Genomic DNA, 16,321 nt, shown 5'->3' with positions numbered 1-16,321 from the left:
AACTTTCATATTTTTTCAAATTATTTATACTATTACTAATTCTCACAAATTTCACCAATCTGAAATATACTTGATTTTTTTAAGAGTAAATAAATTTTATAAGATAATTTACAGGCTTACAGTGACTTATTCCTTTAACATATATTAACATATAATGATAGAAGTCATGCAAGACTGATATACATCCTCTACATTATCATTTTTTGGAATAACCCTACATCCATCCATTTACTACAAAAATCAGGAGACAAATCACATCAACCTTCTCTTTAAAATAAACATGAAGGTGTTGATTTAAATGTTAATTACTATTTTGCTAGCACGTGATATAGTTATTGAATGGCAGAAGAGATAACAGCTGTAAAGAGCATTGCCTTGTGCACCTTTATGGAAATACAGATATATTAATATTTCACAGACAATGGACACTGAGTTGCACTGTCCTTTATAAAATCAAGATTAAAGGATTGGCACTAATCCAGTGCATCAATATAGACATGTATGTATGTATATATAAATTTTTCTTCCTTTTTATCAGCAAGTAAAATGCAACAAGTGTGGTTCAGAGGCTAAGCTGTCATTAAGGGCACGTGGCATATCCATGGAGGTATTTTGGAACACATGGGCACCGTTCAGAGCAGGCTGATGGTGAGAAAACATAACCCCATGGGGAAGTGCTCCACATCTTCTATCAAACCTAACACAGAAGTAAGGCTGTGGAGGTAGAGCGACCTTTGCTATGCACAAATGCTAGTCTGCAGAAGACAGACCTTCATTCTGGGTGAATAACATTTCCTTCTGTTTTGTTTCTCACATTAGAGCATGTTCCTGACTTTCCCAAACTGTAATCTTTAAAATTATTAAATAAATCATGTGAACAGCCACAACAAAAAAAATATACTACTCCCTCAGCCCTCAAGCTATTTCCAACTGGTTTAGTGTTGTGGTATTATTCTGCACACCAGAAAGCTAGTTTTCAAGAAATACTTGGAAAATTAGAACAAAAATAATCTTCTCATGGCACTATAACCCAAAAGCTGAGAATCTGTAAATAAAAGCGGGGCAATATTCATAGGCCAAGACCAAAGTCTGGCACATTTTTGTTTCCAGTTTCAATTGCCTATGATAATCTATCAGCCTCTCTTTCTGATTCGGCTTCTGGTCCAAATCGTCCTTTCATTGCTATTTCATCTGCCACACAGGCTGATGGAGAAAGCAAGGCTTTGTCACCATACTATTAGTCTGATGTCCAATGACACATGGTGCCAACTGTACGCTGTTCTGTCATGGCTCCCACCCTGTATTTGGTTCATGCATGGTCTTCATTAAGTGAGACCCACAGGACTTTGTGCCTCCGGCAGTTAAAATGACCACCCAGGACTCTGGCAAGCAGAGGAATCACAGGAATCAGAGGAATCAATTAACTATTTCTGTAACAGACTACATACTGTCCTCTCTGCAATTATTTGGCTCTCCTACCAAGAGCAGAAGATGAATGAGATCTTCTCTCTTACACGTGTTCCCAGGACAACAAATGATAATATCCTTGAATGTTTTTGTAGATCAAAAAATGTGCGGTCCATCTCCTGTCTAACAAGGGAAACAAGCCTCAAAAGCTACTTTTCTCTTTCACTGCCAATGTCAGACTTGACTTTATCAGGACTTGATTGGAATTAGGCCAAGTAACCTCTTTACATTCACTCTTGACTTCGTATTTTTTGGTGGCCATTGTGCTTCCTTTACTCCTTCACTGTCATAATACTCTGGCAGCATAGCAGAATGAACACAGTTGGCATTAGTGCACTGAAAAGTATCTGGCAGCTGCAGGCACCAGATGCCAAGCACTTCAGTGCATTTTCTAGCAGCAGTAGCAGCAGCTAGTTCTCTGGGAAACTGCCTCATTTCACTCCTGGCTGTTACTAGTCCGAGCAGACCATGAGAGCAGCAGAGGGTCAGCCTGCAGATGGGTTTCTTTGCCCTTCAAGCAAGCCGTTTTCCTCCATCCCACTTCTGATTCAGTGAAATTGGATTATAGAGCACCACCTTGGATTATGTACAAGATGTGTTTTGGGGTCTGCCAGCAGAAACATATGCTTCACTTTCTTGATGAACCAGTGGTACTTTCCATTTGCAAAATGTCTTTCTAAACTGAATAGTAATTGTAGTAATGTTTCCCAAAGAAATGGTGTGCCTCTTGACTCAAGGGCTAAGATGTGTAGGGAGGATGAAAAGAGAACTTTCCTGAGGCCAGGTTCTGATCCACAACAGTCAGCATAAAACTCTTTACTCACTACAAGCTTTAGATGAAGACCATAAACTAGCAAACACCTGTCAATGAGAGTGGAAGATACTGCGCTGCAGGAATCAGTAGACATCAGCTGCTCACTTGTGTCTCAGCCTGGAAATTGTCTTTTTTCCACCCATTTGCTCAAGCTTTTGCTGCTAGAGGCAGGATAACAACCTGATAATCAGTACATGATGTTGGAAGTGCAAAAAATATCCATATGGCCTTCAGCATGGCTTCTAGCATGAAGAGAAGCCAGCAAACAGAAAGAAAAGAACTGGAGGCTGGAGATACTGTTGTGGTAGGCTGGTCTCTACAGTGATTTCACAGACATCTACTGCAAACAATGTAACATAGAGCTGACTATAAGGAATCATCTTTTGTCAGAAAAAGAAGCAAAAAAAGTGCAAAAGTGACAGAAGCATTTTTCTTCATATTGTAATCATCAACAGTGGGCTGCAAAAAATTCACCTCAGCCCTACCCCAAGACTGGTATTTTAATCTTTAATTTATACTTGCATCTAACAAAACAAATAGCATAACATTCTGTCAAGTTTAGCAACAAATGAAACTGGGTAGCCACATTTTTAGAAAAGTTTAAACTTTCTTCTCCGACACTCTGTTACAGCATTTATACCTATCCCTTACCATGACCAGATTATACTTTAATTACAATATTAATTTGAAATATTTCTTGAGGTTTAGTCTAGCCTAACTTTAAGACTTACTGTTTTGATGACTTCTTCCTAATAAAAGAATGTGTGTGGCATAAGACAAGCCTGCTCAAGATAGAATTATTTTTAAATGCTCACTCTTTTCACCAAAGTGCAATAATTTGCATGAAAAAAATGCAAATCTGTTTTTAATTTCATGATTTAAAAAACCCTAATTATATTCTAGTGTTATATAAATTCTATATCTCATAGCAAAGAAACTGCAGATCTGAAGAGTAATCCATGATTCATTAGTTTGTGTATTCTGCCACAGAATATAGTATTACCTTCTTAAATTAGTTGGAAGCCACACTGTGCTGCGGAGTATAAAAACAAAAGTGAGGGCTCAAGCTAGGTCAAGCATATTTTGTATAGGTCCATTAAAAATCTCATTCCATTAATATTAATAAAGATGTTGAGACACAAAAGTCCTTCAATTAACATATATTAGGCAGGCAGGCACAAGCATTCAAGTGATCCCACTGTGAACAGCAAGAATCCAGTCCTCAAAGAATAAAGCCATGAGTGTGCTGTGTACATAGTGGGGCAGCTAGAAATGCTAATGCCACAGAAGAGTGAAAAGGCAACACCCTATTGTCTGTGCAAGTAAATATCACTTTATTGCCTCAGCTTCCTCTCCTATTAAGCAGGTTTGTGCTGGGCCTTGTTATTCCAGTAAGAATAACTTCAAGACCTATTATCTTTGACATCAAACTTTTTTCTTTTACTGTTTTTTGGCAGGAACTAGCTGGGCAGCCACATATGAGATTCAGGAAAAGGATTTTCATCTGACTGTACAGCTTGTTTGCAGATTTCCCTAGTTTATGAACTAACATTGTAAAAAAGAAATTAACTTGCATGTTCCAGAAATTACTCTGGATAATAATGGTTCCCACGGTACTGAGCTTCAGCCATCAAGACTCATTCACTTGCATATGACCTGATTATTTGACATTTCTTCACCCTCATTCTTAGTGACTTCCGAGCATGATAAACAATAAAAGGTTACTGATGTCAACCTATTATGAGCCAGGATGCTGTTCTCGTCTAACAGTAAAGCTAGTACTGAAGCTTAATTAATACATGTTTGTAAGTTGTGCTGAGCTGCAAGGCATTATGATTTCAGGTTTCTTCTGTAAATGTTTATTTCGAAGATTTAGTCAATGCTCTACTGTCTGAACCAAAGATAAGTTCTGCTTCCATCAGCTATTCACATAGCTGGTCAAATCACTGTCAGAGCAAATCAATAGGAAATTCCTTTAGCATACTGTAATTTATGGTAGACCTGCAGCAACAGAATTGGGATTAAAATGGGATAAGAAAAGGCAAGAAAGAACCAACATTTCTGCTCCCAGTGACATGATCAAAAAGACAGAGGAAAACCTTGTTTGTAATGTAATTATCCATTAAAGTTCAATTCAGATACCATTTAAGGGCTAGTCAGAGCCTTTCTAACACAAAATGAGTGGTTTTTAGAGAAAAGATACTGACGTCTGAGTTTCAGCTGATAAAACCGTAGGTCCACTGCTAGCTCTCACTGCAGAGATAACTGAGTTTAACCCCTCTCCTGCCAGCTCACTGAGAGAAGACCATTATAAAGTGAGGCACACAAAGCTAACAGCTTCTGTATGTGGTCAGGAGTCAAGTCAGAGGGAACACTTCTGATGACTAAGAAGGCTGATGACTTTAGTGAGGCTGCTGTCAGGTTATCACTGGACACTGCAACTTCCAAAAAGAGAAAGCAGGTATTTTCTAGAAAATCCCTAGAGAGCTATATATCTTTAAGTCAACAACATTACTCATGCTCAGGAGAGAATGAAATCTGAAGCAAATAGCTCTGAAATGGTCCTAAAGAATTGACCGATATATTATTGGCATCGCAGCTCTGGATGCCTTTGTCTAACATGGCCCCAGCTTTATCTTGTCCCCATCCATGGGGAGTGCAAATTTCAAAACCACAGACACTGAAAACAGCCTTTAGACCTCCATCCTTCTCTCACTGCAGTACTGGACAGCAGTCCCAGTGATCAATCTACCATCTCTTTCAAAGAGTATGGGATATGCCATGCATCAGAAACACAAACCCTTCCCTAAAAAGTTGCAAATTAGCAACCATTATCTTAAATGTCTTGTAGACTTAAAAACAACTGTGACAAACAAAAACTGTAGGTGCCAAAATGACTGAGGGAATTACAGAGCTGCTAACAAACTCCCAGTGACCATCCAGACCAGTTATGACTGGGCAGCCTATGCTGACTCAAAGTCAAGTTCCCAACTGAGTACAAGTGAGCAAATCGCAAAGCTGTCGTCATAATCAGGGCACTGGTTTTGCAGAGAGGCTAAGGAGGGAGTAAGCTTGGGGGAAAAAAAAAAAAAAAAGGTTTAAGAACAGTTTTGATACCACTGTTTGCTCAAATTAAGTGGACTGTGAGGCAGGGCCAGGGCACAACCAAGATACTCCTGTGCTTTCCACTCTGCTGATATGTGTCAGGTACAGAGCTCTAGGAGTGGGCTGCTTGAGTTTGACTTGAACTACAGTTTCACAGGCTATCATTGTGTTTTGGGTAAACAAAAGTCTTTACACTCCAGGTCTGCAAATCTGGTATCTTCCTCAAACACTTCTGAAGTGGAGGAAGAAGGGCAAAAAGACAGAAATAGCACCTTGTTTAGGTTAATTATTAGTGACTGAAAGCTGCTATTAGTTATTAGAATCTGCCTCTAAAAAGAGAAGTATTTCAGATGTTCAGCAGTTCGCAGCTGTGCAGAGAGAATATGTGAATCTCAGCAGCAGAGATGGTATGGTCCAAATGAAAATAGTGGCGCTTAAAATAAAAATCCTCATTTACATCAAAGACATCCTGTTACGAAGAGGTCAAGTCTGTGCAGACAGGTCATCCTCTCCTGACCCTTAGGAGGGCATTTGACTATAAGCTTCTCTCTAATGGACTAGGGAAAGTGTGGGAACTAAGCTTTGTGGAAAGACTTTGCTACAGCAAGACAAATGCTGATGTTTCAAGTATAGATAGAGTCTACTAATTCCTTTAGAAGTCATGATAAGACTGCTGCTTATCAAGAAAAGCCAGGATGAACTGCCTATCTATGTACAAACGGATGGCTCTCTCTTTCTGGAGCTGCTTTAAGGGTGCAAGCAGTGGTGCAGTGCTCGCAACAGCCTGAAGTCTGCTCTGAAATACACTGATGAACAATTTCCAGGCTCTTACTGCCAGCTGAGCAATAATGGAGCAGGCAAAGATGGCTGGAAGTACCAGCTCCTGTGGGCACTCTTGCGAGCTGTTCTATGTCTACAGCCCACTGTGTTCAGGCTGATGGAGCCAAAGTGCTCTCAGTGACACAGTATTTCCTCTAAGTATTTTCCAGGTTACTTAATATTAAGCCTGGAAGAAATGCAACCTCTATTACCTTTCCTGTCCAGTAGAAGCAGATTATTTCTCCATCATTAATCCTCTTTAATTCCATTTCTTACCCATCAGGGATCAATAGGGTCAAAATGCATGAGATAATACTGTCTTTGTCTTGCAGAGCTAAAGCCAGAGTTAAACAGAAAGCTTATCAGACAGATATGGAGAAGGGCAATCAATAATCTAATCACACAAGTCATTCCCCATCAGCAGTCAATTCAATGCTGAGACCAAAAACAGTGTCTTGTATTTGTCTAGTATAATTTAAAATATCTTCAAGAATAATGGCTTTCTCCCATTGTCATTCCATTTTCTTGTAAAGATTTTTCTTATATTCATCTTTACCATATCATGGAGTGAATAATGGCAAAATGTCCATTAAAACAGTGGACAAAACGAGGATCCTGTAAAACAGTTTGTGCTTTATAAAGGATGGAGAGGTAATGGTGTGTGAATAAAAAGAAAGACAAAGAATTCATATGCCAGATGCTGTTCATGTTGTGCTGGTATAATGGCAGAAAATGTAAGATTTGTGGATGGACTAAAAATAGTTTTGAGAATGAGTCAAATCACCAATTCTGTACTTAGTTTCTCTTCAAGGTCCCACCGGGCCAAATTTTGTCCTATTTTTACAGCTGTAGGTTTCTAAAGGAACCTCATTGCAAACAACAATTATTTTGTACTTTTACCAGCAGTCTGGCTCACTGATTTTGATGGGAGTTTGTCTGCATAAAGAACTTGGGATTTGTCTCAACATATTTAATTGGACTTAAAGTGTGAGCTCTAGAAATAAGAGGCTGTTGTTAGCATGAACTTAAATAACGCTAATACAGGGTGCAATTAAATGACTACAAAGAATGGGTACATGAGTTGCTTTTCCTGCCTGCCTCTTAGGTGGCCAGACTGCATTAAGAAGCTTTAATTTTGTGGCTTCTTTGATACGTTGAGCAAAGTCCTGCCCTCAGACATGCACACACAACTTCCACTGAATTAATACATCTCCTGTTTATCTCTCAGTGCTACATCTAACCCTTTCTCCAGCTGTAGACTCCTCTGACAGCTCAGTGAGTGTAACATGATTCATCCTTCCCTCCTCTTTCTCTTCCCTTGACTAGACACTAACAAACATAACAGAACCTGAGACAAGAGAAAGAGGCCCCTTATAATGAAAGATTCAATCACATCTTACGAAAAACAAAGGAGGGCACTAGCTAGTGCATGAAGCTGACTCCACTCTTCTAATTGAGGTACACAAATAAAAGGGAGAGAATGGCCCACATTCACCACTAGTGTAAGCAGGTGCAGCCTCTCAGGCCTCCATGCCAGTGCGCTTGCTTAGGGCTGAATTTGGCCTCAACAATAAAAGTGTGTATCATACAGTTTTAAAAGATCTGAACCGTTCCACTGAACTGTACTGATTTTCTCTCCAACCCAAAATACACATGCATGTCTCCTCTGCAATGTAATGGTAGGAGAGTTCCTTTATGTTGTACGTACGTTTCTTTCCTCTGGGTGCACATGTTTTGTACTTGCTATATACCCTCACCTGTCTCCTCCACTAAATAGCAGCAACGTCCCCACAAATGCTACAGAATAAACTACTCATTCATTATGTTCACTATTTTTTATGTTGTGTATTGGGCTATAGCGTAAACTTGTTTGACTTTGTAAGAGAGAGTTCTTATTCACAAGGGGAATGTGACTTCTGCTCCTAAATGCACAGTTATAAATTACTTTTAAGAATTCTGTAGAACACAAGTGGACTACTGACAACTCTGAGGTTCTCTTGTATTCTGCCCTGATTTACTGTGTGACTGCAAACGAGTCACTTTATACAAGAGATTATGTATACATAGACCTAACATAAGGAGACAGAAAGAAGACAAAAGCTAGCATATAAAGAGAGACAAACAACACACAGTTTATACACAGAGTAGGAAGACAGTAGTAAGGCTTTTAGAGACAATATCATCATGGAAGTGGAGTTAAAGATAGTGAACCTACAATAGGTACCTGTTTTTAATGCAGATGAGATAGCACAACATGTGGATGAGAATGGGCAAGAGGAATGAGGTAGGAATACAGATACGGCCACACAGATTAAGTCCTAAAATTTCTTATTCTAACAGAGGCCAGCACCATCTCCTTCGGAAAAACTGAAAAAACCCTGCATTCTATGGATTTGGCATAGTCTGTCTCCAAATTAGATAGCTGAAGGCAATTATAAGTAATAATATGTTACTTACTAATAATAGTAATAAAAACATATAATTAAGATAAGTGAGCATTAGGTCAAGTCAGGAGTTTGGAAAAAAAAAAATTGAATTTGGGGAGAACGAACAGCTTGAATTGGAGAACATAAACAGAAGATGAAGCAGCAAGACCAGTGGCCTGCCTATATCAACTGGGAGAGCACAAGGGATTGAAGGAAGCTCCAAGAAGTCATGCTGGAGAAACAGAAGAGCTTTATTAAAAGTAATAATGAATATCAGCGGAGAAAGGTGTTGAAAATTTTGCATTAATTTTTATTTGGGCCACATTAAGATGATGCCAAAGAGAAAAACTAGTTTTGGATTTACTAACATAAATGAACTTGTTGACCCAAAGTTGTAAGAGCTAAAAAAAAACACCCCTGAGAGTGAGAATGTATTACAAAATATATGAAAAAATTATCACAACTTCTTTGGAAGGAATGTATCATAGTCTCTACAGATAGTCCAGAACACATTTTTCTGAAGGTGTATAAAGTACATCTGCCTATTGAGCTTTTTTTGATAAAGTGACTGAGTAAATGTGTGATGTACAACAATAAGCCTGAATTTTAATAATTCTGTCATACTCTTTTATCACTAAGTAAGTATGATGCTGCTACTCAATGCCTGATGGTGAAACAGACACTTACAAAGATCTAAACAAGATTTCTTGCATACAAGATTATTTCATTTAAAAAAAAAAATAAAACCCACAGCTTTCTTGATGCATAACAGATGCTCCAGCAAGTAAAGGATGCTGACTGAAGCAGGAAAGGGCAGAAGACAGAAGAAAGCAAGTTTCCTGTTGAAAATCAAAGCACCTAAACACTTTGATGATGAAAAGGCAAGAGACAGTACTCATAGTAAATTTGTATGCATTCTCCTAAAATGCTAACTTAATGTATTAGAGTACTTACTCAGATAAAGAGCATAGATCCAGTTTTGCCTTCTGACACATCAAGGAAATTGTGTTGACTGATGGAAACATTTGGTCTCAAATCAACAACTCAGCATAAAAATGTGGGGCCTTACTGTCAACTAAGCTATTAAGACATGAGTAAGATACACACATCTCTTAACAGATCTATACCAAAGGAACAAATTCTTGCTCCTTTCCAGTGTTAAGTTAAGGTCATCCTGCCTAACAAACCATTTCATATAGACTCTCTCAAAAGTCTACTCTGCAGGCAATGGCAGATAACAGACAGCTGAATGACTGAATACTCTAGGTCATCCAAAAAATTAGATCAAAGAGTCCCTGTAGTCTATTGAAACGCAATTGCTTCCAAATCACATTGTGGTGTTCCAGGCTTGAAAGAATGGGTCACTGCAGTTTTATTGTAGAGAAGCTATTGCTAATGAAAGGAACAATGGAAAGATTAGTGCTACCAACCATATAGAAGAAACACCACTTTCGGTTTAATTGCAGTGAACAAAGCAAATAGGAAAGAAGGGCAACCAAGTGACAAAAGTAGTTGGTGCAAAGAGGATATAGAAGCTATTCACAAGGTTCTCTTGATCAGAGCACAGTGTCCAGACTTAACATATGATTACTGAATTTGAATCACAGTAAAAAATGACGTGTTTGTCATTACAGACAGCTGACGACACATTTTTAAGAAGGCAGCCTTGCAAACTAAAAGACTAAGAATCCTGTTGATAATTTGCCTGGGATTCATTAGGTGTACAGAAATTAATAAATAGATAGGGAGAAAGGAACAATTATACTTTATTTGTGATATCTGCTCTGCAGAAGAGTTTACTTCATTTACCAGTTTCAAATAACAATTTAAGGTGAAATCTACTGAACCTTGGAACTGATTAAAGGAAGACAGAGATTCTAATTGGTGATAATCTAGGTACTGAAAAAGGTTCTGCCTTAATAAATTTGTTCATGCCACAATATTTATTCTCTTTTGATCAGTTCCTGGATCTTTCCTAAGTGAAGCTTACCAGTCATAACAATCTCTATGTCGAGACAGTGGTAAAAGATCCATTTCAGTCTCAGTTAAGATCACCACATTCTGTTTCTCTGTGACCTGAGGCAGACTTGAACCTTCCTTCTCCAGACAAGACTTGACAAGCCCAGCTTCACTTAGCTCATAAAACATGTTAAAAAACAAAACGTGACCAAACAGGGGAGATCACCCAAACTGTAACTGCTGTGTGTAGGTAGAACACTTCTCTTAGAGGAAAAGACAAACACTGCAATAAGTGAAAACATTTTTTTTCTGAATAAATAAGCAGTTTTGAAAATGAAGCTTCCACAGAAACAACTAAGCACATCCAATATTAACAGTTCAGCACTACAAACACAACTTAAACTGAAGAAAGCTTTGTTCCAGTTCCTGGCACTTGCTCCAAAGTCATGTTTGCAAGTGTTCAAATGAACTATAAGATACTAATTTCTCTAACTTGCTGAGGGGGAAAAAAAAAAAAAAAAGAAGTAGAGCATTCAAAACATAAACCAGACCACTTCAACCAGTTATCAGTATTCAACAGCTCTTCCTAATGAGCCACCCTCTTCTCAAGTCACTGATTACTATTTCAAAGGAAACACTGGGTGTCTCAAGTGCTCCTTTTTTTGGTCGTCACACAGTTTAATAGCCCTTATGGACAAGTACCTTTGCAAAACAGATTTCTAGAGGGTGACCCGACATATCCTCTGGACCTTTGTTAACCACAAAGCATACAGATAGCTTCGTATACCTAACACTTAAATGTCACTGCTTTAATCTGCATTCATAGAAGACTGCTTTGCAAGTGCAAGGGTTTAAGCCTAAAAGACATCAATAACTATTAATTCTGTAGATGATTCTTCTGAATTACATCAGCAAAGACTTCTCTGCAGGCAATGAGCACTGTCAAATGTAGTTTGAAAAAATCATTTGTGAGTAATAATTTTTCATGAACTTGGATGACAGCCATAAATGGAAAATATGCGATGATAACATTTAACACATTCATAAGAGATCAACTAATCAAGGCTTATGAACCCAAATAAGGCTGGAATCATCAATGGAAATGAGAGGAAATTGGTTCATAACTCCTGCTGAGCTAGGAAATTCACCCTTTCTTAAAGCAGTTGACAAACCTAGATATAATATTTTTTTCTCACAAGCTTACGGATTGATTTTTTTTTTTCTTTATTCACAGTCATTCACAAAGGCAAGAAAAGCAATCGCAAACTATAACAAATGAAAACTGCTATGGGATAATTACTAGCACTACCAGCTGGTCTTCTGTTTTTTCCCCCCTGAAAGACTGTGATCCAAAAATACAAAGGGTGTGATGCAGTTCATTGGCTACAACTAAACCTCTCCTGTTAAATGCAATAGCGAGTAGTGGTATTAGGAAAATCACCAAACGGTGGACGGTATCCTGAATATTATATGAATTACATACCTTCAGCTACTCTTCCATGTATGAAAATACTTTTAATGCTGATTTGTTTTAAATAAACACTTACCAAGCCTACACATGTAGATATTGCTACTGAAGAGGTGCTATCATTCCTTATAAATCCCTGGTAGAAACACTGCTCAATTTCATGTTCCTGAGAATTTGAGACTCCATCTTTCCCAAGTACCTGGACAATAAAACTGTTGCTTAAAATGGTTGAAGGTTTAAGTTCTAAGTGAAGTTCCTGTCCAAATGCTGAAAATTTGTAGTGCAAGGAACTCTTTGAACTCTGAGTTGATCGCTTTCTCCTAGTACTGTGCAAAACATCATGTGAAATGTACGATCCACTGGAATCCACTTTGACAGGTGTCACAAACACATAATCTGTAATGATAAGAAGTTAGCCATCAGCTTCTGTATCCAACAAGTAGGGTAAGCATCATTCTAACATGGTAAGCATCAGGCTTTCACTAAGGCATGAAGCATTCCCTCATCTAGGGAATGGCCTGAAAGCTCTGCAGGCTAAGTGTGTATAGTCTTGACTTCATAAATTCACCCCTGTAAGTCACACGGGCTCTCAAACTGTGTTTGTTTCCTTTCTGCCCCACTGAGAGGTACAGACTAACTAGCATAGCTGTGAACATTCCCACAATCGCTCTTCTGAAGACATTTGTCATCACCAGCAGATCTGTAGATTTTCCCCTCCCCCTGTATTAATTGCTGTCAAATGTGAAGGCTGCTCTGGTTTTAGAGTTTTTTCCCTTTCCTAAGAATGCAGCAAATGTTATATCACTGTAGGGGTAACCATGACTGAGACTTTGTAGAACTGTACCACTTGTTCAAATGGATTAAAGGATTAATTTATTAATGCCTTAACTGAGTGAGACCTCGTCTCTTTGTAGTGACTTGATTAGACTGGGTTTCAAATTGTAACCGACCTTCAGCAGAAGGAGATTACATCCTACCTAATAACCTTTAGTCAGCCATTGCTAATTGCATGTCAAAGAAGTTTATTGTTTTGGATAAAATACATGGAAAATTACAAAACTATTTGTGAGGAGAAGACTAAGATCTACTCACAACCACCCAAGAAAGGAAGAAATAGAGACCATGGTTCAGCTAGCTGTATAAGCAGGTGCCTAGCTTGTAGTACCCTACCACTGCTGTTGACCCAGTCATACAGGGATCACTTGTATGCTGGAAGCTGGGTCTGAATTTTAGCCGTTTGCTGAACTAGGACCTTTGCACCTATTCCTGGTTATATGAGTAATTATGGTGAATGAACTGCTTCCCAACCCCATTTTATTTTTGAGCTGTATTTCTCTGTGAACACTTAAAAATCTCCATGCCTCTGACAGTAAAACAATTCATTTCTCTTTCTAAATTGAAATAACAGCATTAAAGAAGAAAACCCCCTTCTTGTGTTGTAACAGATTGTACAATAACTATCAATCTCTTTGCCTGAATAGATTTTATTGGACACACATTAAGACACAACCAGAGATAGGTTGGTTTTCCTTAGACAGTGGAAACAATACATCAAGAACTTTCACTTTCCTTGAGTGGTGCTAATCAACGGCAGAAGTTGAGGACGCTAAGCAGGCTGCTAGCCAAAAAATGCAAGCAGCTGCTGGAGAGAGGGAATCCCCCAGTGAGCAGATGATAGGGTGCAAGAAGGTTTTCCTTTCTGCACCCTGGTGTGGTTCTCTATTGTACTTTGTTTCCACTCGCACCCCATAAAAAGCATATACTGCACTTCAAACTTCCCAAAGTCATCAGCATCTAAGTGTTAGTCTCTGCAAGCTGGGAACAAACAGCTTCTGAGCTCTCACTCACCCGCTTCCTTTCCCTGCAGGTTTGTTTTCCCTTAGCCTGCATTGCACAGCTTCTTCCACTCTCCCACCCAAATCTTTTCATTACTTTTGTCTCATTGCTCCCCTAACAGACACACGAGGTTTTGTTGTTGGGGCTACATACAGAGTCATCCTTCTAATCGCACGTGTAAATGTGAATGTATTTACTATCTCATTCATTACTTTGCTGTTCCAGATTGCTACTTTTAGCTTTTGCACACAGGGTTTAACAAGTTAATCTCTGCCCATGGTTAGCTATTTCACAGCAGCCAACTTGCTTTCACTTTATGTTCCCCGAACACTGTGGCTTCTTCCCTCTAAATACTCAGTCCACAAAAAAAACCAAACAAAAAAAAAGCATCCATGCAAATGTTCATATACACAGACACAGAAAGAGCTATACAAACCATGATTCAATGCACTGATGCTGTCACTGGTTAAAGTTGCTGCATGAGACATGCAACAGAGGCAGCACAGCTGAAGGGTCTGCAAGAGAAAAAAAAAAAAAAAGAGAGAGAGAGAAAAGGAGTATTGGGCGAGATTTACTTGTCAAGGGAAGGCAGAAAGACAAGGCACGAGAAACCGTGCAGTAACCTGGTATAAAGTACACTAGGCGACTGCAAAAGAAAGTGCTCTCGACCTGCCTTTACAGTGCTTCCAAGCCACGGGAGAGTCGGGAATCGCATGGAGCTGCCGCCGAGAACCGCAACAGGTAAAGTCCAGACGACCAGCAGGAGACAGTCCATGTTCCGCCGCGCACCTGGCGTGCTACCCGCTCCCCGAGGCGTGCGGCGGGCGAGCCCCGAGCCCCCGCATGGTCACCTGGGCGCTGCCCCGCCGCGGCTCCGGCGGCCGGCTCGCCGCGCCCCCGCCCCCACACCCTCCCCCGCCGTGCGCGGCAGCGGAGCCCATGGAGCGGCGCCCAGGTGAGCGCGCCCTCGCCACCGCCACCGCCGGCGCGCACGCTTTAAGCCGCCGCCGCCGCCGCCGCCGCCGCCGCCGCCGCGGGGCAGCGCTGCCTCCGGCGCCGTGTCTCGGCGCGGCCGCCGCCCGGGGGGCGACGGGGAGCGGAGCGGGCGGGACCAATGGGGAGGCGGCGGGGCCGGGCCGGGCCTCCCGGGCGCAGGCGGGAGGCACCTGGGAAAGGGGGTGGCCTGCGGCACACCCCCCCCACACTCCCCCAGACCGCGCGGGGAGCGGCCGGGCCGAGGCAGGGCAGCGCCGGCACTGGCACACCTGCGGCGGAATGCAAAGAGCGCGGGAGCACCGGCCCTGGGGCGGGAGGGGCGCGGAAACGAGGCCGGGGGGGCGGCCCGCGGGGCTTAATCGAAAGGAGCGGAGTTTTCGCGATGATGCTGGGAGAAGGAGCTGAGTCCAGGACCAGCCATTCAGCTGCCAAAGCACCATTCACTTGGTTATTTTCTATTATTTTTAAAGGTTACTTCACGGGGAAACAAAGAAATCAAACAAAATCAAACGAAGATTAGGTTGCCTGGGAAGAAAATACAGCTGCGGTAGCCAAGCCCAGTTACTGAATATTGAACACTGATGCCCATAAAGGAGCTGACTTTCACAGAGTGGCTGACATGTACTGAGCCAAGTGCAGCACCGGGTTCTGGTCTCGACTAACTCTAGTCTAAGCTATTAGGTTACACTTTCTCTTCTACAGAAAACTTCAGTGAAGGATCAAAGATCTAAATAATCTGAAAGGAAACTCAAGTATTGAAGTGAATGGGACTGGTCCAGGTTGGAAATCAAGACAGAACTTGTTTCTGATGGTTTTGGCTGCACTTGGAGATGTGTCCCTCACCTCATGATCTCCCTTTTGTGCTGTTTTCCAGTATGTGTCTCAGTCCAATCTCACTCAAAATCTCCCTTGTCCCAGGGTCACACCATGAAAATAAATGGTAGCTGTGTCAAGTTAAGGTGCCTCACTGCTCCAGTTGGCACACAAGCTGGAGAGTACAATGGAAGCTGAGGTGAGCTGGAGGTCATCTCCTCTATCTGCCTCCTTCACCGGGGGTTTCGTGGTAACTAGTTTGGGGCAGTGGATTAGACAGATCAGAGATATTTTCCCTTCTAAAGCATTTCCTGTCTTTAAACATTAAATAAGTTCCCAGGTGTGGAATTTCTCCTTCGCCTCTCTCTATTTCCCAGTGGGTTTTACATTATCACCCTGCTGAATATATTATGATAAAGTTTCAAGATCTTTTTGTAATAGTGCACCTGTCACCTCCCACTGAGTATATCCAAACGAAATAGCTGGCTACAGGTTTACGATGGTCCCAGTGGAGCAGAACACATAAAACATGCTGTGCATTGCAGATAATAGGAGAAAACCACAAAATTATTGGGCTGTAATTTTATTATCGGCCCTCAACACCCTGAACAGACAGAC

At 40.7% G+C, this 16,321-nt stretch overlaps 1 protein-coding gene across 1 annotated transcript in view; it reads right to left on the bottom strand.

The window, feature by feature from the left end:
- Window positions 1-14,769, bottom strand: part of ADAMTS18 (ADAM metallopeptidase with thrombospondin type 1 motif 18) — an 80,152-nt gene extending 65,383 nt beyond the window's left edge. The window contains exons 1-3 of the mRNA XM_074839877.1: window positions 14,568-14,769; window positions 14,331-14,409; window positions 12,138-12,454 (exon numbers count right to left, since the gene is read on the bottom strand). Of these exons, the coding sequence (XP_074695978.1) occupies window positions 12,138-12,454; window positions 14,331-14,409; window positions 14,568-14,669 (498 nt within the window). The 5' untranslated portion in view covers window positions 14,670-14,769. The remainder of the gene's footprint in view (window positions 1-12,137; window positions 12,455-14,330; window positions 14,410-14,567) is intronic.
- Between the last annotated feature and the right edge of the window lie 1,552 nt (window positions 14,770-16,321).

Source organism: Strix aluco, chromosome 14, assembly GCF_031877795.1.
Source record: "Strix aluco isolate bStrAlu1 chromosome 14, bStrAlu1.hap1, whole genome shotgun sequence".
Taxonomy (NCBI): Eukaryota; Metazoa; Chordata; class Aves; order Strigiformes; family Strigidae; genus Strix; species Strix aluco.
The sequence above is the reverse complement of the archived record's forward strand: the minus strand, read 5'-3'. Positions and strand labels throughout refer to the sequence as shown.